At 50.3% G+C, this 24,223-nt stretch overlaps 1 protein-coding gene across 3 annotated transcripts; it reads left to right on the top strand.

Moving 5' to 3' along the window:
* Window positions 1–11,327: 11,327 nt before the first annotated feature.
* LOC105471648 (solute carrier family 35 member C1) lies at window positions 11,328–20,564 on the top strand. Of its 3 annotated transcripts, none has more exons than XM_011724222.3 (3): window positions 11,328–11,729; window positions 13,097–13,623; window positions 18,342–20,564. In XM_011724222.3, the coding sequence occupies exons 2-3, from the start codon at window positions 13,128–13,130 to the stop codon at window positions 18,899–18,901; spliced, it is 1,056 nt and encodes a 351-aa protein (XP_011722524.2). In that variant the 5' UTR covers window positions 11,328–11,729; window positions 13,097–13,127; the 3' UTR covers window positions 18,902–20,564. The 3 variants fall into 3 exon arrangements, with proteins under 3 accessions (XP_011722524.2, XP_011722523.2, XP_011722522.2); XM_011724221.3 differs by having other exon boundaries at window positions 11,715–11,826; XM_011724220.2 differs by lacking the exon at window positions 11,328–11,729 and having other exon boundaries at window positions 11,833–13,623.
* The last annotated feature ends 3,659 nt before the right edge of the window (window positions 20,565–24,223 follow it).

Raw genomic sequence — 24,223 nt, 5'->3', positions numbered from 1 at the left:
AAACCAGTCTATAGCCAGCTGACCACCAAACATGTAAGCCCAGCCAAGATCAGCAGAACTGCCCAATTCACCCATAGATTCACGAGCTAAATTTTGAAAAGCCTTGTTATACAGCAATAGCTACTTGATAGAGTGTTAGTGCAATGATGAAGAATGTGCCCAGTGCCAAGAGGATTCTTAGGAATTGTTGAAAAACCAGCACAGGGAAAAAAAAAAACACAAGGAAAACTAATAATAAGTAACTAAATGACAGACACTATGCTAAGTAATATATTATTACCATTCTGTATTTTAAAATACAGCATTCGGCCAGGAGCGGTGGCTCACACCTGTAATCCCAGCACTTTGGGAGGCTGAGATGGGCAGATAACCTGAGGTGAGGAGTTTGAGACCAACCTGAACAACATAGTGAAACCCCATCTCTACTAAAAATACAAAAATTAGCCAAACGTGGTGGCAGGCGCCTGTAATCCCAGCTACTCAGGAGGCTGAGGCAGGGGAATTGCTTCAAGCCGGGAGGCGGAGGCTGCCGTGAGCTGAGATCGCGCCACTGCACTCCAGCCTGGGCAAAAAAGCAAGACTCCATCTCAAAAAACAAAAAAAAAGAACATACAGCTTTCAAGTTCAAAACCAGCCTGGCCAACAAGGAAAAACCCTGTCTCTAATGAAAATGCGAAACTCAGTAGCGCATGGTAGCATATGCCTGTAATCCCACCTACTAAGGAGGCTGAGGCACAAGAATTGCTTAAACCCGGGAGGCAGAAATTGCAGTGTGCCAAGATCATGCCATTGCACTCCAGCCTGGGTGATAGAGGGAAACTCTGTCTACAAATACAGCTTTCAGGCTGGGTGCAGTAGGCCTGTAATCTTTTGAGAGGCCCAAGTGGGCAGATCCCTGAAGCCCAGGAGTTCAAAACAAGCTTGGGCAACGTGGTGAAACTTTGTCTCTACAAAAAAAAAAAATTGTTTTAATTAGCCACATACCTGTAGTCCCAGCTACTTGGGAGGCTGAGGTGAGAGGATCTCTTGAGCCCAGGAGGTGGAGGCTGCAGTGAGCCATGATCGCATCACTGCACTGCCTGGCTAATAGCAAAAACCCTGTCTCAAAACAAACAAACAAATACAGCTTAGCTTATAAAGCAGTGAACCTAAGACTTGAACCTAGGTCCATGTCATTTGAAAAGGGAAGGTTTCTATTGCTCTGCTGTACCACAGGAGAGAGGAGAAAAAAGCAAAAAAAAAAAAAATTAGTGAGAGGATTCTTGTCATGGATTCTGTGGCTCCAAAATTGAAATTGCTTAACTCAGTTGATTTATGCCATTATTCATTCATTTATATAAGCTGTATGTTAAACTTGGGTTCTTGATGTTCATTTCAGACCATTCAAAACCTGTGAGGGGGTAAAAGTGCTATCAGCACGCCAGGGTGAGGTGTCCCTAAATCATCCGAACTGAACAGTAAACCTAGGGATGGGGAAAACAGAAAGAGCATTTGGAAGATGTTTGCTAAATTAAACCGATTTCAAATTCCCAGGCATCCACAGCAGCCCACCTCACCACCACCTCATTGCACCTGCCAGGTTTACAGCAGAGACTAAGAGAAAGAAGTCAACCTTAACCTGCACCCGCCTGCTGGCAGCCCTTCTGCAAACACACCAGTATGTACACATCCTGGTCTACACTTCCTGCTGCCCTGCTTTTTTCCTTTCTCCCTGCCCCTGCTCTTGGAACCCCACCACTTAAGAAGAAGGTGGGGCTGTGGTGTCCAAACGTGTCCAAACACGCTCCCTGGCACTGGTCAGTTCCTGCCCTAACCTCTCTCCTTGGACAGGGAGAAATGCCCACAATGTTATCTAGGGTTTTCTGATTGCAAGCAACAGATACAGACTTCAGCCAAGTTATGCAAAGAAACGGTTAATAGAAGAGTCCAGGGAAGCTCACAGAACTGAGGAAAAAGCTGAAGAATCAGGCTGGGATGGAACCACAAGCAGGGCAGCTCTGGAAATCTCAGTTGCAGGAAACCGTGAATGGTCTCTCTGGATGTTGTTGCAACTGCGAATCAGCTATAACCAATTTCAGGCTTTGTTGTTGTTGCGTCTGCTCTGGATTCCATTTCAGAGAGAGAAAAAGTAAATAATTGGTTTATTAGCCTTGCCTGGGTTATGCACCTTTGGCTAGGTCATGCCCTGAGGCTAGAGGAGAGCAGGAGTCTGGGTTGATGGCCCCAGAATACTAAAACAGCCAAGGTGGGACACTACCAACAAGAAATGGGACCGGGCGCAGTGACGCACATCTGTAATCCCAGCACTTTGGGAGGCCAAGGCAGGTGGATCACTTGAGGTCAGGAGTTTGAGACCAGCCTGGCCAACGTGGCAAAACTCCGTCTCTACTAAAAATAAAAATTAAAAAATTAAAAAAAGAAAATGAGCCGGGCATGGTGGTGCATGCCTGTAATCCCAGCTACTCAGGATGCTGAGGTAGGAGAATCACTTGAACCCGGGAGGCGGAGGTTGCAGTGAGCCAAGATCATGCCACTGCACTCCAGCCTGGGTGACAGAGCGAGACTCCATCTCAAAAAAAAAAAAAAAAAAAGGATGCTCTTACTAGATGCCTCCTGCCCATACCTCCTTCACATCTCATCACAAAAGGAATGGACAGGAGCAGCTCAGAGTGACCATCGGGCAGACAGACTCTAATAGGAGGGCCTCCCCAAGGAAGGGGCGTCTTCAGTGAGCCCTCAAAGATATGTTAGCCAGGTGTAGGGATGAGTGTGTGAAAGATATGTTAGCCAGGTGTAGGGATGAGTGTGGGAGAGCTCTGAACAAAGTAGGAACCTTCCAGATTCCCTTCCCGGCTTCCAAGGCAGGCTCCTCATGTGGACACTGGTAGCTTGCCGTCCAGCATTCATCCCCTTGTGATAATACCTCCCAAAATTCACTTGCAGAGTCCTCCCCAACTCTCAGCCCCCCTTGTCTGGGCCTTTGGCTAGGAACCCCCAGTTCCCAGGGAGTGGAGCTTGTGACACAGGGCTTAAACCAGAGTGCTGGTCTTATCTACTTGGCCACCGTGATTGGTCAGGGTGGTCATGTGACCTGAGCCAAGCCAATCAGAGTGAACCTCAAGACTTTGGAAGAACAGTGATTTTTTCCCCCCACCGGACTTCAACCAGATGGTGTAAGATGTGGAATAGCTGAAGGCATTTTGCCATCACATGCAGCCTCAGAACAAAACCAATACTTGGATAAGAGCCTACACCAGGATCTGTAATAACTGGGTCAAGCTGCACCTAAAGCTAGTAGATCTCTGAGACTTCCCAGTGACATAAGCCAGTAAATTTCATGTGGCTTCAACGGGCCCTCCCCTACAACCCACTTACCATCTGGGATGAGAATCAGAGTCTTTTACCTTAGAAGCCATTAAGCCTGGCTCCCCTTCCATCTTACTGATGGGAAAACTGAGGTCTAGAGTGATGGAGAAATTATCTAAAAATCTCAAGATTGTAGCCACTAGGCCAAGACCTAAAAGTCTGGGAAGGTTTGCGCCATGCCTCAATGTCTCTCCAGGTGGATCTGCGCCATGAACTCACAGAGTGAAGTGTTAACTCAGCCACTGAACCCTCTCTCTCCTCACCCCCAGCCAAGATTGAGACAAAGCTGTTGCTTTTTTTTTCTTTTCTTTTCTTTGAGACAGAGTTTCACTCGTTGCCCAGGCTGGAGTGCAATGGCGCAATCTTGGCTCACTTCAACCTCCACCTCCCGGGTTCAACTGATACTCCTGCATCAGCTTCCTGAGTAGCTGGGATTACAGGCGCTCACCACTATGCCCGGCTAATGTTTGTATTTTTAGTAGAGATGGAATTTCACCATGTTAGCCAGGCTGGTCTCGAACTCCTGACCTCAGGTGATCCGCCTGTCTCAGCCTCCCAAACTGACAGAGGGTGAGTCACTGTGTCTGGCCAAAAGCTGTTGCTTTTGTGATCCCCCTGGGATTTATCGGTGAAGCAACAGTTTCTGGTTTTGTTTTTCACAAACCTACTACGTTAGTTTCCTAGAGCTGCTATAACAAATTACCACAGACTTGTAGCTGAAAACAACAAAACTGTATTCTCTCACAGTTCAGGAGGCCAGAAGGCAAAAATCAGCAGGCGTCGGTTGCGTTGGTTCCTCCTGGAGGAATCTGTTCTGTGCCTCTCTCCAAGTTTCGGGAGCTTGCCAACAATCCTTGAAGATTCTTGGCTTGGCGCTGCACCAGTCCTATTTCTACCTTCTGCCTCCATCTTAACAGGGCCTTCCAGCCATGTGTGCCCACTCTGCATCTCTGCGTCACCAAATCTCCCTCTCCTTACAAGGACACAAGTCACAGGACTGAGAGCCCACCTTAATCCAGTATGAACCCATTTAAACTCAAAACAGCTGCAATAATCCTATTTCCAAGTGAGGTCATATATTCTGGGGTTCTGGGTATGAATTTGGGGGAGATACTGTTCAACCCAGTACACTGGCTATGTGCCAGCCATCGTGCCCCATGCCATGAGACATACCAAAGATGTACTGGAATGGAGTGGTGTGTCTAATAATGATATGAGCCCTGGCCTCACATCCATTCAATGCACACTTCCTGAGCACCCACTGTGTGCAAGGCATTGTGCTAGGGGCCAGAGGCCTAAGGATGCCTATGATGCAGCCCCAGTGCTTAGAGAGCTCACGGGGCAGGGAAGGAGCCTAGGGTCTGGCAGGGCTCTCTATGAACAGTTAGGAGAGCAGGGTTCCAGTCCTGTCTCACCCTTTCATAAACTGTGTGACCCTGAGCAACTCATTCCTCTCTTGACCTATTCATTCTCTGTAACATGAGGGGGGGTGGGCAATTTCTAAGGTTTTTTGAAGCTCCAATGCTCTAAAAGCCTTTTTTTAATGTGGGTGAAAATGCTTTGTAAACCACAAAGTGCTATATACACAAGGAGAGGCAGAATAACATGAATAGTTAAGGGAGTAAATCAGTTGGCCTGGGGTTCAAATCCCAGCTCTGCTACTTATCAGCCCCTATGACCTTAGGCATGTTAACTTTACCTCTGCAGACCTTAGTTTCCTCTTCTGTAAAATGGAATAAGAATGCCCAATTCACAGAGGTATCATGGGAATTAGAGGAATTAATCCATGCAGTGTCGAGGCCAGGGCAGAGCACACAGCAAGTGCCCAATAACTATTAGCTATGACGATCCCTAGACAGCCTCTCTACTACCACGGAGCTTACAGTTAGGTGGGAGATAAGATTAATGGGTGGAAAAGCTACAGACAAAGACCAGACAATGGATCGGTCAGAGGGTTCTCAAGTACCAGCGTGGAGAGAACCCTGGGACTGGTGCAATCCAACCCTAAGCATGTATCTGCTCTTCAACAGCAGGATGGACAGCAGCAAGGCCAGGGTCACTCCATAGGACCAAGGACCTGGAAGACCAATTGGAAAACTCTCTTGGAGTGAGGTGAGCTCATGCAACAGGATAAACTTCTGCTCAGAAGTCAAAATGGCCTGGGTTCAAATCCAGCTCCTACCTCCTCACTGGGTGTCCTTGAACCAAAGACTTAACATCTCTGTGTCTCAATTTCCCCCTCTGGAAAATAAGGATATGATGGTGGACTCTACCTCACAGCATTGTTGTGAGGACTGACATGTTGTATATAAAACACCTGGTGTGAAGCCAATCTCCAATAAATGTTAGCTGCTGGTAACACACCCTCCACCAAGAGGGGCAGACACCATTACTCCCAATGGATTAGGATGGGGGAGACATCACTCCTGCTCAGAGATTAATCAGATACATATTTCAGGAGTTTTGTGAAGTGATGCTTTTTACTACTTGTATTAGTCCGTTCTCACATTGCTACAAAGAACTACCTGAGACTGGGTAAATTATTTTAAAAAGAGGTTTACCTGACTCACAGTTCTGCAGGCTGTACAGGAAGCACGGCTGGGGAGGCCTCAGGAAACTTACAATCATGGCAGAAGGTAAAAAGAGGAAGGAGTCATGTCTCACATGGCCAGAGAGGGCGGAAGAGAGCAAAGTAGGAGGTGCTATGCACTTTTAAACAACCAGACCTCGGGAGAACTCTGTCATGAGACAGCACTAGGGGGATGATGCTAAACCATCTGAAACCATCCCTGTGATCCAATCACCTTCCCCCAGGCCTCCCCTCCAACACTGGGGATTACAATTCAACATAGGATTTGGGTGGGGAACACAGAGCCAAACCATATCACTACTCTACATCTCAACAGATCCAAATAGGCCAGCACTGTCCAAAGTCAGCCACTGCCCAGAAGCCAGACCAGGGATCCAAGGTGGTGCCTTGTGTCATTGTGAAAGGGGAGCCAACTCTGTGCCAATCCCCTGCCTATTTCCCGTTCTTGCCTGAAGAATCCCCTCCCCTCGTTTCTAGCCACACATCTCATGCTTTGGGATTTGTTTGTCCTCATTCTGACTCTCCCACTCCCAATCCTTCTCTGGCAAGTGGGCCCTGCCTTTGGAATTCTCCACCCCACCTTTAGCTCATCAGCATGGGTTCACTCCCTGACAAGTGAATCTTCCACATTGCTGCCCCAGACCCAGAAACCACCCAGTCCTGAGCCTTCCTGGAACCTTCAACATGAGTTCTAGCAACACTGAATTGCCCACTAGAGCACTGTTTACATTAGGACTTTCCTCCACAGCCAAAACCAGAATACCATCCTGGAGAGGTTTAAACTGATAGGGGTTCGTCATCTCCTACAACAAGGCTTAGGCAGCCCAGAGCTGGGAGGGAAGCTTAGCCAAGCTCTAAAGGACTCAGGACAGCTCCAAGCTTCTGTTCTGCCATCCTTAGTTTTCCTCTTCATAGTTTTTGCCTCATGGCCACAGGATGGCTGCTGCCTTTCCAGACATCAGTTCTGCATTAGGCAGAACAAAGAAAGGAAAAAAAAAAAAAAAAAAGTCTATACCTATGGTAAAAAGCAAAAACTTTCCCAGAAATCCTCAGCTTACTACTCATTGGCCAAAATTATGTCACGTAGTCACCTCTAGCTGCAAGTAACCAGTTCGAGGTGAAACATGTTGACATGTTGACTTACAAACAAAATATGGGGAATGTTAGTAAGAAAGAAGAATTTTTTTTTTTTTTTTTTTGAGACAGAGTCTCATTCTGTCACCCAGGCTGGAGTATAGTAGCACAATCTCAGCTCACTACAACCTCCGCCTCCTAGGCTCCAGCAATTCTCATATCTCAGCCACCCCGAATAGCTAGGGCTACAGATGTGCACCACCACGCTGAGCTTATTTTTGTATTTTTAATAGAGACTGGATTTCACCATGTTGGCCAGGCTGGTCTCAAACTCCTGGCCTCAAGTGATCTACCCACCCTGGTCTCCCAAAGTGCTGGGATTACAGGCGTGAGCCACCATGCCCGGCCAATTATTCTTCTTGAATAATTTAATATAGAGTAAACCAGAGGTCTGCAAACTACATTCCCCATGAACCAAATCTGGCCCACTACTTGTTTAACGTTTAAAAAAAAAAATACTGATATAATTGTACTTTTTGAGTACATGTGATATTTTGATACATGTATATAACGTATAATGATTAAATCAGTGTAATTGGGATACCCATTACCTCGAACATTTATCTTTTGTGTTAGGAGCATTACAATTCTTCTCTTCTAGCTATTTTGAAATATACAATAAATTATTGTCAACTATAATTCTTCTACTCTACTATCGAATACTAGAACTTAGTCCTTCTAAAACTGTATTTTTGTACCCATTAACCAACTTCTCACCATCCCTCCATTTTTACAAATAAAGTTTTATTGAAATGCAGCTGTACCCATTTGTTTACAATACTACAACAGCAGTGTTGAGTAGTTTCGACATAGACTACGTGGCCCACAGAATCTAAAATATTTACTCTCTGGCCTTGTACAGAAAAAGTTGTCAACTTCTGAAACAGATGGTTGGTAGTACCTGCCACAAGCACTAGAAAAGGAGGACATAATTGTTTTCTGGAAATAACTTACTATTTTCAAAAGAGCATTCCAGTAATGAGAAAAAAAAAAGATTTTTGCTCTGCTCACATGTATTTTGTAGTTTAGTGTTAATTTTTACTTTGAATTATATGTGGGATGAATGAGAAGCCTTATAAACTTCAGGGATTAGGGTCAACAAAGTTCTTAAATTGGCCCTGATTTCCAGGCATTCCTACCCATGGTCTGACTTCTACTCATTCCACAAAGAGGCACTAGGCACCTACTGTGGCAGGCATTGTGCTAGGTCCTGGATAAGGTCAGGATGGACAGATGGATGGTTGGATGGTTGGATGGATGGATGGATGGGAAGCCGCGAGAGAGAAAGCAAAAGAGACAGACAGGAACAGAGAGATTAGACTAACCAATTTCATGCCTTCTCAATTTTGCCTAGAAAATAAATGTGTGAGGAGGAAATGACATTCCAGTAGGCATGTGGGTAAAGGCCTGGTTGCTGTAGCAAAGAGACCCCTTTAGAAGTGTGTAGGTATGCAGGGACATAAGTTGATTTCCTGCAGTCCACAATGGCTAGTGTCTCTGCTCCACAGAATCAGGGACCTTGGCTCTTTCCATCACATTCCTCCACAGTCTCTAAGACGTTGTCCTTGTCCTCATGGTCAAGACTGGGTTATAGATGCATTTGGTTTCCAGGTTATGGGAAGAGGAAGAAAAAGCATGCAGGAACACACTCCTAAAGTTTTAAAGACCTAGAAAGTAGCATATCTCTCCTGTTGCTATAGACTGGAAGTGTCCCTCCAAGATTCATATACTCAAATGAACCCCTAAGCCCCAGTGTGATAGTATTTGGGGATGGGTCTTTGGAAGGTAATTAGGTCATGAGAGTGGAACCCACATGGTGGGATTAGTTCTCTTATAAGAAAATACATGAGATCCTACCCCCAACTCCACTCCCATCTATCTGCCCGGTGAAGACAGAAGGAGAAAGCAGCCTTCTACAAGCAGGAAGCAGCCCCTCGCCAGACACCAGATCCACCTGGGCCTTGATCTTGGACCTCCCAGCCTCCAGACTGTGAGAAATAAATGCTTACTGTTTAAGCCACTCAATCTATGGTATTTTTGTTATAGCAGGCTGACCTCACCAAGACACCTCCCTTCACCATCCACAAAGTCACATGGTTCATCTACTTAGAAGGAAGGCTAGGAAATGTAGTCTTTGGCTGGGCAACCATGAGACTAGCTACAATCCAATTATTTTGGATGAATGGGGGAGTGAATTTTGGTAGACAACTAGGAGTGTCTATCACATAGAGTAGGCTCATGAGTCCTTGTTGAACTCAAAGAGTGAGACAGTCAACATCTGTGTGTTCCCAGAAGTTCTCAAGCCACATAGGTATAAATCCACTGACACCTGAACCTGGGAAATTAGTTCTGTTTACTGTGACTGGCAGAAATAATTTCCTGCTGACATTATTAGTGGCTCCCAGCCAAGGCAAGAAAATGAGACTACACCCATAAAGGGACTATTACAGCCCTTCAGGTGCCACGTTGATGATCTTATGCTCCACCTCACACCAAATTCACACCCTGGGTAATCACTCTTGGCAAGGCCTAAAACTTCACCCTTTGTGGATAGTTTAAACAATTAACATTCCTTAAAGAAAATTCAAAAGCAAACCGTTTATGCAAGGTACACAGTTCCTGGGGGCCTTAGACCCCCTAAGAAACATCCCCACCACTCCTTTCCCTCATAAGGCATAAAAAGGATTAGAATCCAGGAAACCTGCTGTACTGGCCTGTTACAACCTTAATCCAAGGGAGTGACACTAATGACAGAATTTCAGGTATGATGTAAGGTGAGAGATTGGAGACAGGGGTGTACGTTAGCCTCCATAGAGAGCCCACACTGTCTCCCACACACACAGCACTGACTGCCCCTAGGCCTCTCTCAGCGAAGTGCTTCTGGCCTATATACGATATATATCTCTTCCCTCCAGTTCAAGGTGGCAGGAGTCATCAGACAAATTCCTGCTAATGTGCCAAGGAGAAGGCCCTTCCAGGTCACCAGTGCCTCTCAGAGACAAGTTTGCCCTGTCATTAAATTATTTCTCATGGTAAGCTCTCGGGCATAAGAGAGGAGAGACTGGAACAGGTACGCATTGCTCTTAATAAACCAAAACCCACACCTTCAAAGGAAAATCCCAGAGGTAGACTCCAGGTGGGGTTCAGGAGATCAGCTCAGTCCCTTTTAAGCCTTTCTTTCCCCAAAAGGATATTTTGGTTCCAAAAGTGACAAGATAACCAGACGGTATCCTCCAGGTGGAGAACAGCCCATAACTAGGAAGCAGAGTCTCATCCCTTGAGGAGGAAGAGGGCAGTGGAAGAGGGTAGGGTGTGGGCCGGGCTTGCTCTGGCCCAGCTGTTCACTTCACTGCAGCCTGCAACCCTCCCATTTCCCTACAGCCCACCCAGGACTGCACTCAGCTCCAGTGAAGGTTTGTGCAGTTAGGATCTGAGAGTTTAAATTACTACATAGGTTTTACCTTTTTATTCTGGAAATTTGCAAATGTACACAAAAGTAAGGAAACTCTTGTAATGGATCCTCGTGTATTTATGCCCAGCTACAGTTATCAATGGCTTATCTTGTTTAATCTATCGACCTTTTAAAAAAATATTTTTGAGATCGGGCGCGGTGGCTCACGCTTGTAATCCCAGCACTTTGGGAGGCCGAGTCCGGCGGATCACCTGAGCTCAGGAGTTAGAGAACAGCCTGGCCAACACGGCGAAACCCGTCTCTACTAAAAATACACAAAAATAACCTGGTATGGTCATGGACGCCTGTAATTCCAGCTATTCGGGAGACTAAGGCAGGAGAATTGCTTGAACCCGGGAGACGGAGGTTGCAGTGAGCTGAAATAGCACCACTGCACTCCAGCCTGGGCGACAGAGCGAGACGCCGTCTCAAAAAGAATAAATAAATAAAAATAAAAAATATTTTTGGTGAGTATTCTGAGTATTTTAAAACAAATCCCAGCCATGACATCATCTTACCCGTTCATTAAATGGCACTAATTAAATGGTGCTTAAAATATTACAAACATCTATGTTCGACCATACCACCTAGAGTTCTGGGCAAGAAGGTTGGGACCCACAGGTCAAGCCTAGCCCCTTAGTTTTACCACGAAGACAACTCAGGCCGTTTGAGGAAGTGGCCGCCCCACGCAGGTGCTAGAGAGCGAACCAGAGAAGTCGGTCCTCCGCGTTCCCCCGGCTGCCTGGTGAGTGGCAGACCACAGGCTAGATTTCCCGGGCCCGGCCCTGGAAGGGGCGGGGGACTCTCCCCTCAATGCCGGCTGGAAGAATCCGGGCGGTCCCCTCAAGCACTTCTGGAAGTGCAAGCTGGGAGCGCGGCGGGCCAGGGATAAAGCCAGGTCCCGGGACGTGCCAGCTCTGATAACTGAGGCCTGGGTCCCGGGCGGGCGGGGGTACCAGGGACAGGAGAGGCCTTAGAAAGAGGAGGGGGCCTGCGCCCACGACCGTCGGAATCGCCGCCTCTCCGCCGGCACCCCCGGGCCCCATGCCGCTAACAGGCCGGCGAGCCTGGCACGGTGCCTGGGCCCGGGGCGGAAAGCAGGAAGTCGACCCCGCGGGCGCGGCCCAGGGTGCGGCGCTGCAGGTGCGGCGCAGGGTGGCGGGGCGGGCGCCCAGTGCACCGGAGGAGGTGAGCGCCAGGTCGCCTTCGCGGCCGGGGGACAGAGGCAGGGGCGCGGGAGCTGGTGCGGCTGAACCGGGCGGGGAAACAGTATTTTCTGGAAGGGGTAAGAGATGCTGCCTTGAGCCCTTGGAATCTTGGATCTGGGCCGCCCAGAGAACCTCGATAGGAACACAGGGATGACAGACTGAAGTCCGAGAGAGGCGTGGCCTCCGGCCTCTGGGAGCGCTGCCGGGAGTCTCGGGCTTGGGAGAGGGCCTGGGGGAGGTGAAAATGGGGGGAAAGGAGGGGACCACAACATCGTTGTGGAAGAATGAGTCGGGTTGGCAGAGGGACGTGGAGCTGCAACGCGGGGCTCTGGAGGTGGAGGAGTCCAGGCTGATGGAGCGCCGCCCGGGTCCTGGGTCGGGGTTCCGGGAGGTGGACCTGCGAGCCGAGCCAAGCCGAGTCCGGGGCAGACGGAGATGAGGGTGGGCAGGTGAGGGTGATGCAGCCCTTGCAGGAAGCAGGGCGAGGCTCAAGCACACAGAAAAACCTGTGGCCGCCGAGGTCCCCCCGCCAGCAGCGGGCAGCGGATCGCAGGGGCGGGGCTGGGGACTGGCGAAAGCCGCCTCTCTGGGGCTGTCGCTTTAAGGGCAAGGCGGGGCGTGCGGGCCCTTTAAGGCCACGTGGGGGCGTGCCAGGAAGTGAGTCCCGGGCCCGCCTCGCGGGGAGTAGGCCTCGGCTGTCCGGAGGCTCCTGGGCTGAGCCAGCGACAGAGCCCGGGAAGGCAGCGAGACGTGGGCGCCGGCCCAGCCCCCTCCCGCGTCCGTCAGCCCCAAGTCCCGAGCCCCTCTGACCCCTCCGTAGCCCTCCCTCCAGCTGCGCCCGGCCTGCGGCAGCTCCCTTAACGCCTCCCTCCCCCTGCCCACCCCTCCCTCCCACAGCTGCCCATGCCGCCCTCTCGGCAGCTCTTCCAACTCTGCCCGGCGTCCTTTTCCTGCACCTTCGCCCCGCGTACCGCCTCCTGCCCCGCCCTGCCATTCCTCTCCCCTCCCTTCTCTCTGCGACCCCTCCCTGTTAGGCCCCAGCCTCTTCTCCCCTCACAGGTCTTCTCTACCCTGGCCTCACCGCCTTAGCCTATCCCTCCCCCTTGCCCTGTGTCTTGTCTCAGGAGCCCCCTTGGGGTGGGAGCAGGTTGTGGAGCGGCACTACTGGGCTCACCCCAAAGCAGAACTTCTCTATCCATGAGGACACTGGGGAGTCCTTTAGGCCAACCCCCATGTGACAATCAGGGCTGCGGCTTGCGGAGAGCACAAGTGAGCTCACTGCCCTGGACTCCAGGGAATCAGAGTTCTGGCCGCGGGGTGACCCAGCTCCTGTGCTACCATGAACAGGGCCCCTCTGAAGCGGTCCAGGATCCTGCACATGGCGCTGACCGGGGCCTCAGACCCCTCTACAGAGGCAGAGGCCAACGAGGAGAAGCCCTTTCTGCTGCGGGCATTGCAGATTGCGCTGGTGGTCTCCCTCTACTGGGTCACCTCCATCTCCATGGTGTTCCTTAATAAGTACCTGCTGGACAGCCCCTCCCTGCAGCTGGACACCCCCATCTTCGTCACCTTCTACCAGTGCCTGGTGACCACGCTGCTGTGCAAGGGCCTCAGCGCTCTGGCCGCCTGCTGCCCTGGTGCCGTGGACTTCCCCAGCTTGCGCCTGGACCTCAGGGTGGCCCGCAGTGTCCTGCCTCTGTCAGTGGTCTTCATCGGCATGATCACCTTCAATAACCTCTGCCTCAAGTACGTCGGTGTGGCCTTCTACAATGTGGGCCGCTCGCTCACCACCGTCTTCAACGTGCTGCTCTCCTACCTGCTGCTTAAGCAGACCACCTCCTTCTATGCCCTGCTCACCTGCGGCATCATCATCGGTGAGTGGCAGCTGGGGCCACGCGGGATAGGGTGGTCATGGGGACTGAAATCCTGAAGAACAACCCTTCTAGGCATCCTAGGACTTCATCTGTCCCAGCTCCTTTGGTGCAGCAGTCATAGGAGAAAGCCTGGGGGCACAGAGAGAGCAAGTAACTTACTAAAGGCCACCCAGCAAGTTAGGAGCCCAGCCAGGGCAAGAATAATAGTAATAATAATAATAGCAACAGCAGCAAAAGCAACTGACGTTTGTCGAGTGATTTAAATGTGCCAGGCACATAGATCTTAGCCATATTAACTCAGTTAATCCTCATAACAAGATGGGATTATAATCCACATTTTACAGATGGAAAAACCAAGGCACAGAGAAGTTAAGTAACTTGTCCAAGATCACCCGGCTAATAAGTGGCAGAGCTGGAATCTGAACTCAAGCAATCTGGCTTCGCAGTTCACATGCCCGACCACTGTACTTTATTGTTTCTCAAGAGCTCAGGTGTCCTGATTTCCCATCCAGTGCTCTTAGTAGAGGACAATACGTCTTTTAAGAAATATACCATCACTCTCTGCCAGCTCAGGATAGCGCCTGAGACAGTAGCAAGCGATACGCTTTAAGAGGCCTCAGCTGTCTTCCCGGACTTGATCCTCAGAAAATAATAATTATTGACAGGGAAATTATGCTGATTATTTCACATATAGCATCTCCTTTGTTCTCCCAGAGATCCCTGGGTTGTGGCATCACTACCAGTGGTCATCTCTATACAAACAAGGAAACTGAGGCTCAGAGATGTTACATTACTTGCCTACGGCCACACAGCTAGCAAGCAGCCAGGCTGGGATGCAAACCCAGATTGGCCAGACTCCCAGGCAATGCTTCTATCCCCTCTGCTCTTCTTGGAGGTTAGAACTGCAGTATTCAATACAGTAGCCATTGGCCACTTATTTAAATTAAAATTCAGTGAAATGTTAAACATTCATTTCCTCATTTGCAGGTGTTACAATCTGATTTTCTAGCCACATTTCAAGGGCTCAGTAGCCACATGTGGCTGAGGGCTATGGTATGGGACAGCACAGGTTAGATGGGCCCATATTTTTCTGGGCCCCATGCTGGGTTAGAGAGCCTCCAGCATCCCATTCGCTCCGAGTCTTCCCAGGGCTGTGTCATCTAGGAATGGAATCCTCATTTGAACCTATGCAGGTTTTTCCTGGTGCTATAAAGTTTATCTTATTTGGCCTACATATCACATTCTTTGCTGGTGGCTCAGAGTCCCAGGCTAGATGCACCAGTTGGTGGGGGAAGGGACCCATCCATGCCACCTGTCCTAGAAAATGTTTCCCCTTGTTGGGCAACTGCTGGATCTAGGGCTGCTGGGTCTAGGTCCAAGAGGGGAGAGGGGAGAAGGTCATGGTTAGAGTGGGGGAAGCTGCAAGACTCCTGCTTGCCAGAACTCTCCCGACCTGCTTCCACTTCCCCCTCAGGGGAACAGGTGTACCTCCCCTCCTCTGTGTGCTCCTCAGATGCCCCAGGGCTCTCTACTCCATTCTTGCTGACCCTGCCAGGAATGGACTCAGGGGTGGAGGCTCCTAGTTGGAGAATTTGCTTGCAGGAAGGTGAAGACACTAGGGTAACTGGGCCCAAACCCCAAAGGTCATCCAAGTAACCAACGGTGAGGTTCTGAGAATGGTACATTCACCGGCCTGCCTGACTGGGACAGGGGCCGGGGAGGTGGGTGCTCTCTGCTGACCCAGGTCCTGGCCTCCTATCTGCAGTGTTTCCTCTTTCTTCCTCCTTGTGGGGGAAGACAAGTCTCAGGCAACTATTCTAGGCCTCCCCTCCTAGCCCCCCATGTCACAAAATACCTTTCAAAGCTCCTTCTGGGCCGGGCACAGTGGCTCATGCCTGTAATCCCAGCACTTTGGGAGGCCGAGGCAGGTAGATCACCTGAGGTCAGGAGTTCGAGACCAGCCTGGCCAACATGGTGAAACCTGTCTCTACTAAAAATACAAAAAAATTAGCCAGGCATGGTGGCATGTGCCTATAATCCCAGCTACTCGGGAGGCTGAGGCAGGATAATTGCTTGAACCCAGGAGGCAGAAGTTGCATTGAGCCAAGAGCGCACCACTGCACTCCAGCCTGGGCAACAGAGCGAGACTCAGTCTCAAAAAAAAAAAAAAAAAAGGAGGCCCAGGCAGGCAGATCACGAGGTCAGGAGATCGAGACCATCCTGGCTAACATGGTGAACCCCGTCTCTACTAAAAAATACAAAAAAAAAAAACTAGCCAGGCGATGTAGCAGGCACCTGTAGTCCCAGCTACTCGGGAGGCTGAGGCAGGAGAATGACGTAAACCTGGGAGGCAGAGCTTGCAGTGAGCCGAGATCCGGCCACTGCACTCTAGCCTGGGCAACAGAGTGAGACTCTGTCTCAAAAAAAAAAAAAAAAAAAGTTCTTTCTGGGTGAGAGTCACTCTAGAACATTGAGGTTGCAGTTGCTTCTGGACTCAGAAGGTAACCACCAGGAGGGCTGTGGGTGCTCTAGCCAAGCAGGTGAGTAGGTGGTGCAGTTCTCTGCCCCCCTCACCCTGCTCCCAGCAGGTCTATGGGTACCTCTTGTGCAAAGGTTATGTCAAGAAAGAGGAGGGTCAGGCTCTGTGGTTGGGCTGGGCATGGTGGCTCATGCCTGTAATCCCAGCACTTGGGGAGGCCGAGGCGGGTGGATCACCTGAGGTCAGGAGTTCGAGACCAGCCTGGCCAACATGGTGAAACCCCCTCTCTACTAAAAATACAAAAATTAGCCAGGCATGGTGGCGCATCCCTGTAATCCCATCTACTCAAGAGGCTGAGGCATGAGAATCACTTGAACCCAGGAGGCAGAGGTTGCAGTGAGCCAAGATCATACCACTGTACTCTAGCCTGGGTAACAGAGCGAGACTCTGTCTCAAAAAATAAAGAGAAAAAGAGAAAAGTGCTGCGTGTTGAGTGCCTATGATGTAGGAGATATCCTGTCTCCTTTAATACAACCACCTCCATAACAACTTTCATTCATTCATTCCACAACTAGTAATTGGTGGCTAAACACATGCCAGGCACCGTGCCAGGCTTTGGGGATACAAGTTTGGAAAAGGTAACCTCAGCTCCTACACTCCTGGAGGGCATGGTGGTGACAGTTACACTAGCATGGTAAGGGCTGTGATGGGGCATGCATAAAAGGGGCTGTGGGAGCTCTGGGCGAGGGAGGGGACCCAGGGACAGGGCAGTCTAAGCAGGCCTTCTGGAGGAAGTTTAGAACCTGGGTTTAGAGGAAGAAGTAGGGACAGAACGTTCTAGACAGAAGGAAGAGCATGTGCACTTCTTCATGGCTGGACCACAGCGAGACTCACCAGACACGAGGCTGCCCAGTCAGGCTGACTCCACGTGGTGCAGGTCCTGAGAGCTGTGGTGAGTGAGTCGAATTTCTCCCGAAGGCAGCGGAGAGCCACAGAGGGGCTTCATGCCAGGGCACGGCCTGGGCTGATCTAGACTTCAGGATGATCATTCCGGTTGCAAGGTGGAGAGTAGATTAACTGGAGTGGACAGGGAGGTGACCCAGAGAGCTCAGAGAGGTTAAGTAACTTCTCCCGGGCCACTCAGCTTCTAAGTTGCAGAGAGCCTGATTGGAAGCTAAATCTGTCCCCAAAGCTTTCCCCACTGCCCCATGTTGCCAGATGCTGTGGCAGGAAGTATAACGTGCATCGTTCAGCCCCTGCCTTCTAGGAGCATGGGATCTGGCTGAAAAGACCAGGCTGTCACCATGGGCAGGGGCCCAGCAGCCCAGAGCAGGCAAGGGGCTTTGAAGGAAAGCGAGGCAGTAAGAGTCCAGGTTCTGGGGCTATCAGGAAAAGATTCCCCCAGAGAGGCCAACTTTGACCTTGACAGATATGCGTAGAATCCCCCAGAAAGGAGGAGGGTGTTTCTGGCACAGGACATGAACAAGGACACTGAGGCCCAGGGTGAGAAGCAGGGAGACGAGCAGAGAGGCTGGGGCAACCACAGGACAGAGGAAGGGCTGGCAAAGGTTCAGGGACCCCCGCCTGCCATGCCAAGGAGTATAGTCCCGATGGCAGAAGTGGGGAGCCATGGAAGCTCTTTGAGCAGGAGGTGACACAAGATGAGAGTCTCAGAGTCACTGCCACAAATGACACAAGAGATTCTAACTTAATGCTCCCCATGATGACATCATAGGCTCCCATTCCATGCAAGAAGCAGCCAAGACTTAGACACTGAAAATCATTTACCCAGGGTCACCTTAAATCGCATTAACCACTAAGTGGCACTCATCTTTCAGAACTCAGTTCAAATGTTATTTTCAGATGCCGCAGGCCAGCTCAGTCGCCCACTTACGGACTCTCACAGCACCTTGTACTGCTTTATGGACCTCATTACAATTCTTACAATTGTAATTAAAGAAGTAACTGGGAAGCGATTTGTTTTCCTGTCTGTCTTCTCTGCTAGCAGATAAGCTGCCAGAGGAGGTTTTCTTGCCCTGGGCCGCTCCCATAGTCCATGTAGAGTGCCTTGCCTGCAGTAGAGACTCTGGCTGTGCTTATTGGAGGGAGGCCTAGGGAGGAGTGGGGAGGGCCGCAGTACTCAGTCTATGAACTTTGGTGTCTGATCCTCTGTCCTTCTTCCTCCTCATCCTCATCCCTCTTCCCCACCCTTCCCCCACTCCTCCTCTCCCTACTGCAGGGGGCTTCTGGCTTGGTGTGGACCAGGAGGAGGCAGAAGGCACCCTGTCGTGGGCGGGCACTGTCTTTGGCGTGCTGGCCAGCCTCTGTGTCTCGCTCAACGCCATCTACACCAAGAAGGTGCTCCCGGCGGTGGACGGCAGCATCTGGCGCCTGACCTTCTACAACAACGTCAACGCCTGCGTCCTCTTCCTGCCCCTGCTCGTGCTGCTCGGGGAGCTTCAGGCCCTGCGTGACTTTGCCCAGCTGGGCAGTGCCCACTTCTGGGGGATGATGACGCTGGGCGGCCTGTTTGGCTTCGCCATCGGCTATGTGACAGGACTGCAGATCAAGTTCACCAGTCCCCTGACCCACAATGTGTCGGGCACGGCCAAGGCCTGTGCCCAGACGGTGCTGGCCGTGCTCTACTACGAGGAGGCCAAGAGCTTCCTCTGGTGGACAAGCAACATGATGGTGCTGGGCGGCTCCTCTGCCTACACCTGGGTCAGAGGCTGGGAGATGAAGAAGATTCCGGAGGAGCCCAGCCCCAAAGAGGGCGAGAAGAGTGCCATGGGGGTGTGAGCGCCACAGGCACCCTGGATGGCCTGGCCCCGGGACCCGTACAGCAGTGAAGGCGGTCTTCTGGACCCCAGAAGGGTGCTGTGGTATGGACTGGGCACTACTTACAGACCCAATCAAAATACGGTGGGGTCTGAGAAGGAACCAGTGTTTACAAGTAGTATCAGAAAGTTGAAGGAACCAGTGTTTATAAGTAATACCAGAAAGTTGCCAAACCCGTCTCTACCCTCTCGTATTTCTGAGTTTTTGACCTTCCCGAGGGAGTACCCTAGTGAGAGTTGAACCCCTTCCTTCCGCCTCCAGGGCCTGTCTGCCTCCACATCACTCTGAGGACAGGGACAAGCAACAACCTTGAAGGGACAGCAATGGCAAAGCCACGAAGGCTCACTGTACTCAGGGGAGATGGCCCCACCACAGCCACCTGGAGAGGGTTGAGAAACCTTCCATCTGCGGTGGGCAGGCAGCCTCACCCTGGGCCCACAAACCAGCCTTCCTTCGGAGGAACGTGTGGGCTGGACTGAGGGAGGAAATGATCGAGTTCCCTCTGAGACCAGCAGATCCCCAGGGGCTGCTGGGCAGTGGCCCAGGAATGGGGTGGATTGTGAGAAAGTGCCCACCACCTGCACCCTGTACGTCCAGCTTTTGAACACGAGGGAACCATGCTTCTCTTAGAGGTTAAGCAGGGCCATTAACATCCTCCCCCAGTCCCTAACACCACATTGTCCTGCGTGGCTCCTCTGGCCCTGAGTGGCACCTGCCCCTCTGGTCTCCCAGCACCTGGCTTAGGTAACAGCCTTCTGAAATCAGAGCCAGGGAGCTGCTTCTCTCTTCTCCCAGTTCTGCCTCCCCCACAGCCTTCCTCCCCAGGTGGGACTGATGGAGCAAGGGTCCAGACTAACAGCCTTCCACCCCAGCTGTGTCTGGCGCCCCTAGATCTCTGCAAGGGAGGTGTTACAGCTTGTTCTGAGCCTCTTGCCTTGTGATGGTAAGACACCAGCCTTTACATTCTCCCCTGAGGTTGCGGCTGACAGGGCCTACTTGGCCCAACTCTTAGTCCAGCGAGCTCCTATATCAAGATGCTGTAGGCCAGGTGGCTTACAAACAACAGAAACTTACTGCTCACAGTCCTGGGGGCTGGGACGTCCAAGATCAAGGGGCCAGCAGATTCAGACTCCGCTGAGGTCTGTTTCCCATTCCATAGATGGTGCCTTCTTGCTGTATCCTCAATGGTAGAAGCACAAACAAGCAAGCTCCCTCCTGCCTCTTTTATAAGGACTCTAACCCCGTTCATGAGGGCTCCGCCCCCGTGACCCAATCAGCTCCGAAGGCCCCACCTCCTAATACCGTCACGTTGGGGGTGAGAATCCCAACGTGAATCTGCAGGGGGAGGGAGGGATACACACAAATGTTGGGACCATAGCACCCTTCACCGCACCCTCCTGCCCTCGGGGTGGCTTTCACTCCCCGGCCCTTCTGGTGGGCATTTGGTACGTCCTTTCTCTTAGGGTGATTTCTGAGGTTTTTAGTCCCTACAGTGAAAAGCTGGGGAGAGTGGATCTTCTCCCGGGTCCCGCTCCAGTCCCCTCACAATCCCAGGGGGGTTCTAATGCAGCTGCTGGGGCCTGACGCCCTGAGTTGTTTGTGATTCAATAAAGAATCAGTAAGATCCTGTGTGTGTGGCCTGAGGGAAGAGGCAGCAGGGCTGGAGAGCATTTATAAACAGGGCCGGGGGGTGGAGGGGAGCCGGGGACCTGTCAGAGGCAGCTGGGCTGGAGGTTTGTGAACAGGGCCCTGAAGTGGTGGGGAGCTGGGGATTGGTCGGGAAGGAAGGCTCATCCCTGCCTTCGCCAAGCCCACCCACTAGCAGGCAGCCTTTGTAGGAGCTGGTTCTTTCTAAGGATACCAGGCTCCTTCCTGGAAGGTAGGTGACCAGACTTCAAGTTTCCTATTAGTTGTCATTGTCATTTACTGGGTGCTTGTTGGGGGCCATAGGCTGTGCTGAGTGTTGTACATCCACCCTTGTGAAGTTGTGAAGTTCATCTTCATAACTCCCCATGGCCCCTGAGGTGGGAGCTGTCACTGATCTCTTTTTTTTTTTTACAGATGAGGACACTGAGGCTCAGAGAGGGCCACAGGAAGGAAGAGGCAGGAGGAGGATTCAGAGGTCCGTGCCTTCAGAGCTTGGTACCTAACTCTACCCCAGCATTCTGAGTCCAATACCCAGCACTTTTTTGTTGTTGTTGTTAAACAGTCTTGCTGTGTCACCCAGGCTGGGCAATGGCACGGTCTTGGCTGACTGCAACCTCCATCTCCTGGGTTCAAGCGAGTCTCCTGCCTCACTCTCCCAAGTAGCTGGGATTACAGGTGTCTGCCAACACACCTGGCTAATTTTTTGTATTTTTAGTAGAGACGGGGTTTCGCCATGTGGACCAGGCTGGTCTCAAACTCCTGACCTCAGGTGATCCACCCACCTCGGCCTCCCAAAGTACGGGGATTAGAGCATGAGCCGCCGTACCTAGCCTACCCAGCACTTTTCTGAGCACCTGTTATATGCCAGGCACTGTGGTAGGTTGTCTTCATCCATTTAGTGTTGCTATAAGGGAATATCTGTGGCTGGGTAATTTATAAATTAAAAAAGACTTATTGGTCGGGCATGGTGACTCTAGCCTCTAATCCCAGCACTTTGGGAGGCCAAGGCAGAAGGATCACGAGGTTAGGAATTCGAGACCAGCCTGGCCAACATAGTGAAACCCTGTCTCTAAGAAAAATACAAATATCAGCCAGGCGTGGTGGCACACACCTGTAATCCCAGCTACTTGGGAGGCTGAGGTAAGAGAATGGCTTAAACCTGGGAGGCGGAGGTTGCAGTGAGCCGAGATCGCGCCATTGCACTCCAGCCTGGGTGACAAAGTGAGACTCCGTCTCCAAAAAAAAAAAGGCTTATTTGACTGATGATTCTGATGTTGGGAAAAGTTCAAGGTTGGGCATCTGGTGAAGGCCTCAGGCTGCTTTCACTCTGGGAGAGCCAGCTGTGCAGGGATCCCATGTTGAGGCAGGGAAGCAAGACAGAGGAAAGAGGAGATGCCCCGGCTCTTTTCTTTTTTAAAGGCAGGGTCTCACTGTGTCGCCCAGGCTGGAGTGCAGTGGCACAATCAGCAATCCTCCCACTTCAGCCTCCAAGTAGCTAGGACTACAGACGTGCACACTATGCTCCGGGTGGATTTTTTCTGTTTTTATTTTTGGTAAAGACAGGGTCTTTTTATGTTTCCCGGTCTGGCTTTGAACTCCTGGTCTCCAGCGATCCTCCTACCTCAGCCTCCCAAAGTGCTGAAATTTCAGGCGTGAGCTACCACGCTGGCTGCCAGGCTCTTTTTAACAACTAGTTCTCATGAGGCTAACAAAGTAAGAACTCACCACCCACTCAGGGAGGATATTACTATAGAAAAGAATAATTATATTATAATCTTAAGAATTAATCTATATTATAATCTTAATAATAATAAATTTATATTAAGAATATTAACAAATCGGGTGCGGTGGCTCACACCTGTAATCCCAGCACTTTGGGAGGCCGAGGCAGGCGGATCACAAGGTCAGGAGATCGAGATCATCCTGGCTACCACGGTGAAACCCCGTCTCTACTAAAATATACAAAAAATTAGCTGGGCGTGGTGTCGGGCGCCTATGGTCCCAGCTGCTCAGAAGGCTGAGGCAGGAGAATGGCATGAACCCGGGAGGTGGAGCTTGCAGTGAGCCGAGATTGCGCCACTGCACTCCAAACCGGGTGACAGAGTGAGACTCCATCTCAAAAAAAAAAAAAATTGACAAGTGATTATTAATCTATATTAATAATATTTAATAATTAATATTGTTAATATTAATATTGTATGGTTAATGTATTAGTAATAAAATAGTATATTAGTGATATTAATACATAATAGTTAATGTATTAATATAATATATTAATGATTATATGATTATTGATATATTAATATATAATTCCTATAGTATCATATAATAATTGATATATTATTGATTCATGAATAATATAGATTATTCATGTGGCATCTGCCCCTGTGACCCTCCCATTAGGCCCTCACCTCCAACATTAAGATCAAATTTCAACATGAGGTTTGGTGATAAACATCCACACTATAGCAGTTATATTAATATGAAGACCCAGATCTGCTTCCAGGGGCTCGCACGTAAACATGTATGCCAGCCCCATAACAGAAGCCACGTTGGAGATCTGAATATATTGCCATGAGCAAGCAGAAGGTGGACAGACCAAGTCTGGGGAGTCAGCCAGGTCCTCACAAGGGCCAGGATATTGGAACAGGCTTACTGAGTGAGCAGAGGCCTCAAAGAGGAGATTTGGAGGAAAAGCAGGGAGAAGGTTAAGCTCAGGAAAGAGCACAAGTGGGAGCGGTGAGAGGGGGGGTTGGAACTGGAGAGGAAACCAGAAAGGCAGGGTGGGATGTGGGGTGAAGACCTTGAATGCAGTGGTCAATCTGGACATGATCGGATTGATTGCTACGCCATTGCCAGGTCCCTAAAACAGAATGGACATGATCATTTCTGCTCCCTTTGTACACTCAGAAAATTGGGACTATTTTCTTAATGCTATTTGCACTTTTTTGAGGGAAATCTAAACTGGGCATGGCCGCTCATGCCTGTAATCCCAGCACTTTTGGGAGGCCCAGACAGGAGGATCGCTTGAGCCCAGGAGTTCAACACCAGCCTGGGCAACAAAGCAAGACTCTGCTGCTACAAAAAATTTAAAAATTAGCTGGGCATGGTGGCGTCTGCCTGTAGTCCCAGCTACTAGGGAGGCTGAAACAGGAGGATCACTTGAGCCCAGGAGGTGGAGGCTGTAGTTCATTGCACCACTACACCCCTGCGTGGGTGACAGAACAGGCCCTGCCTCTAAAAAAAATTGAAAATAAAAAAAAAAAAGAGAAAGATCTAAATTTCAACTTTTCACCAAAAATGCTTAAATGCAGACAAAAGGATGCGTGACTTCTGGCTTCTCAAACGTAAACAAATTCATGAGTTAAAATAGTTCAGAGAGGGCCCAACTCTTAGGACACAATTGAACAGCCCTCACCCACTGTGCAGGACTCCACACACACATACAAAGACACACAGTGTAGGTAGATGGGTTTGGATCCACACAGTGCCGTAGGCCCCAATTCTCATGCAAATGAAGCCCAGGGTTAGCCTGAGCCAGCTGGCCAGCATCCCAGCCAGGTTCCCCTGTCAGCACCGCCCCACAGCTCATCTCTGTGGTATTTAAAGGGGCCAAGACCACCTCCAGGAATGATG

Source organism: Macaca nemestrina, chromosome 12, assembly GCF_043159975.1.
Source record: "Macaca nemestrina isolate mMacNem1 chromosome 12, mMacNem.hap1, whole genome shotgun sequence".
NCBI classification, from domain to species: domain Eukaryota; kingdom Metazoa; phylum Chordata; class Mammalia; order Primates; family Cercopithecidae; genus Macaca; species Macaca nemestrina.
Note: the sequence above shows the minus strand (reverse complement) of the source record. Positions and strands in the feature narration are given on the sequence as shown.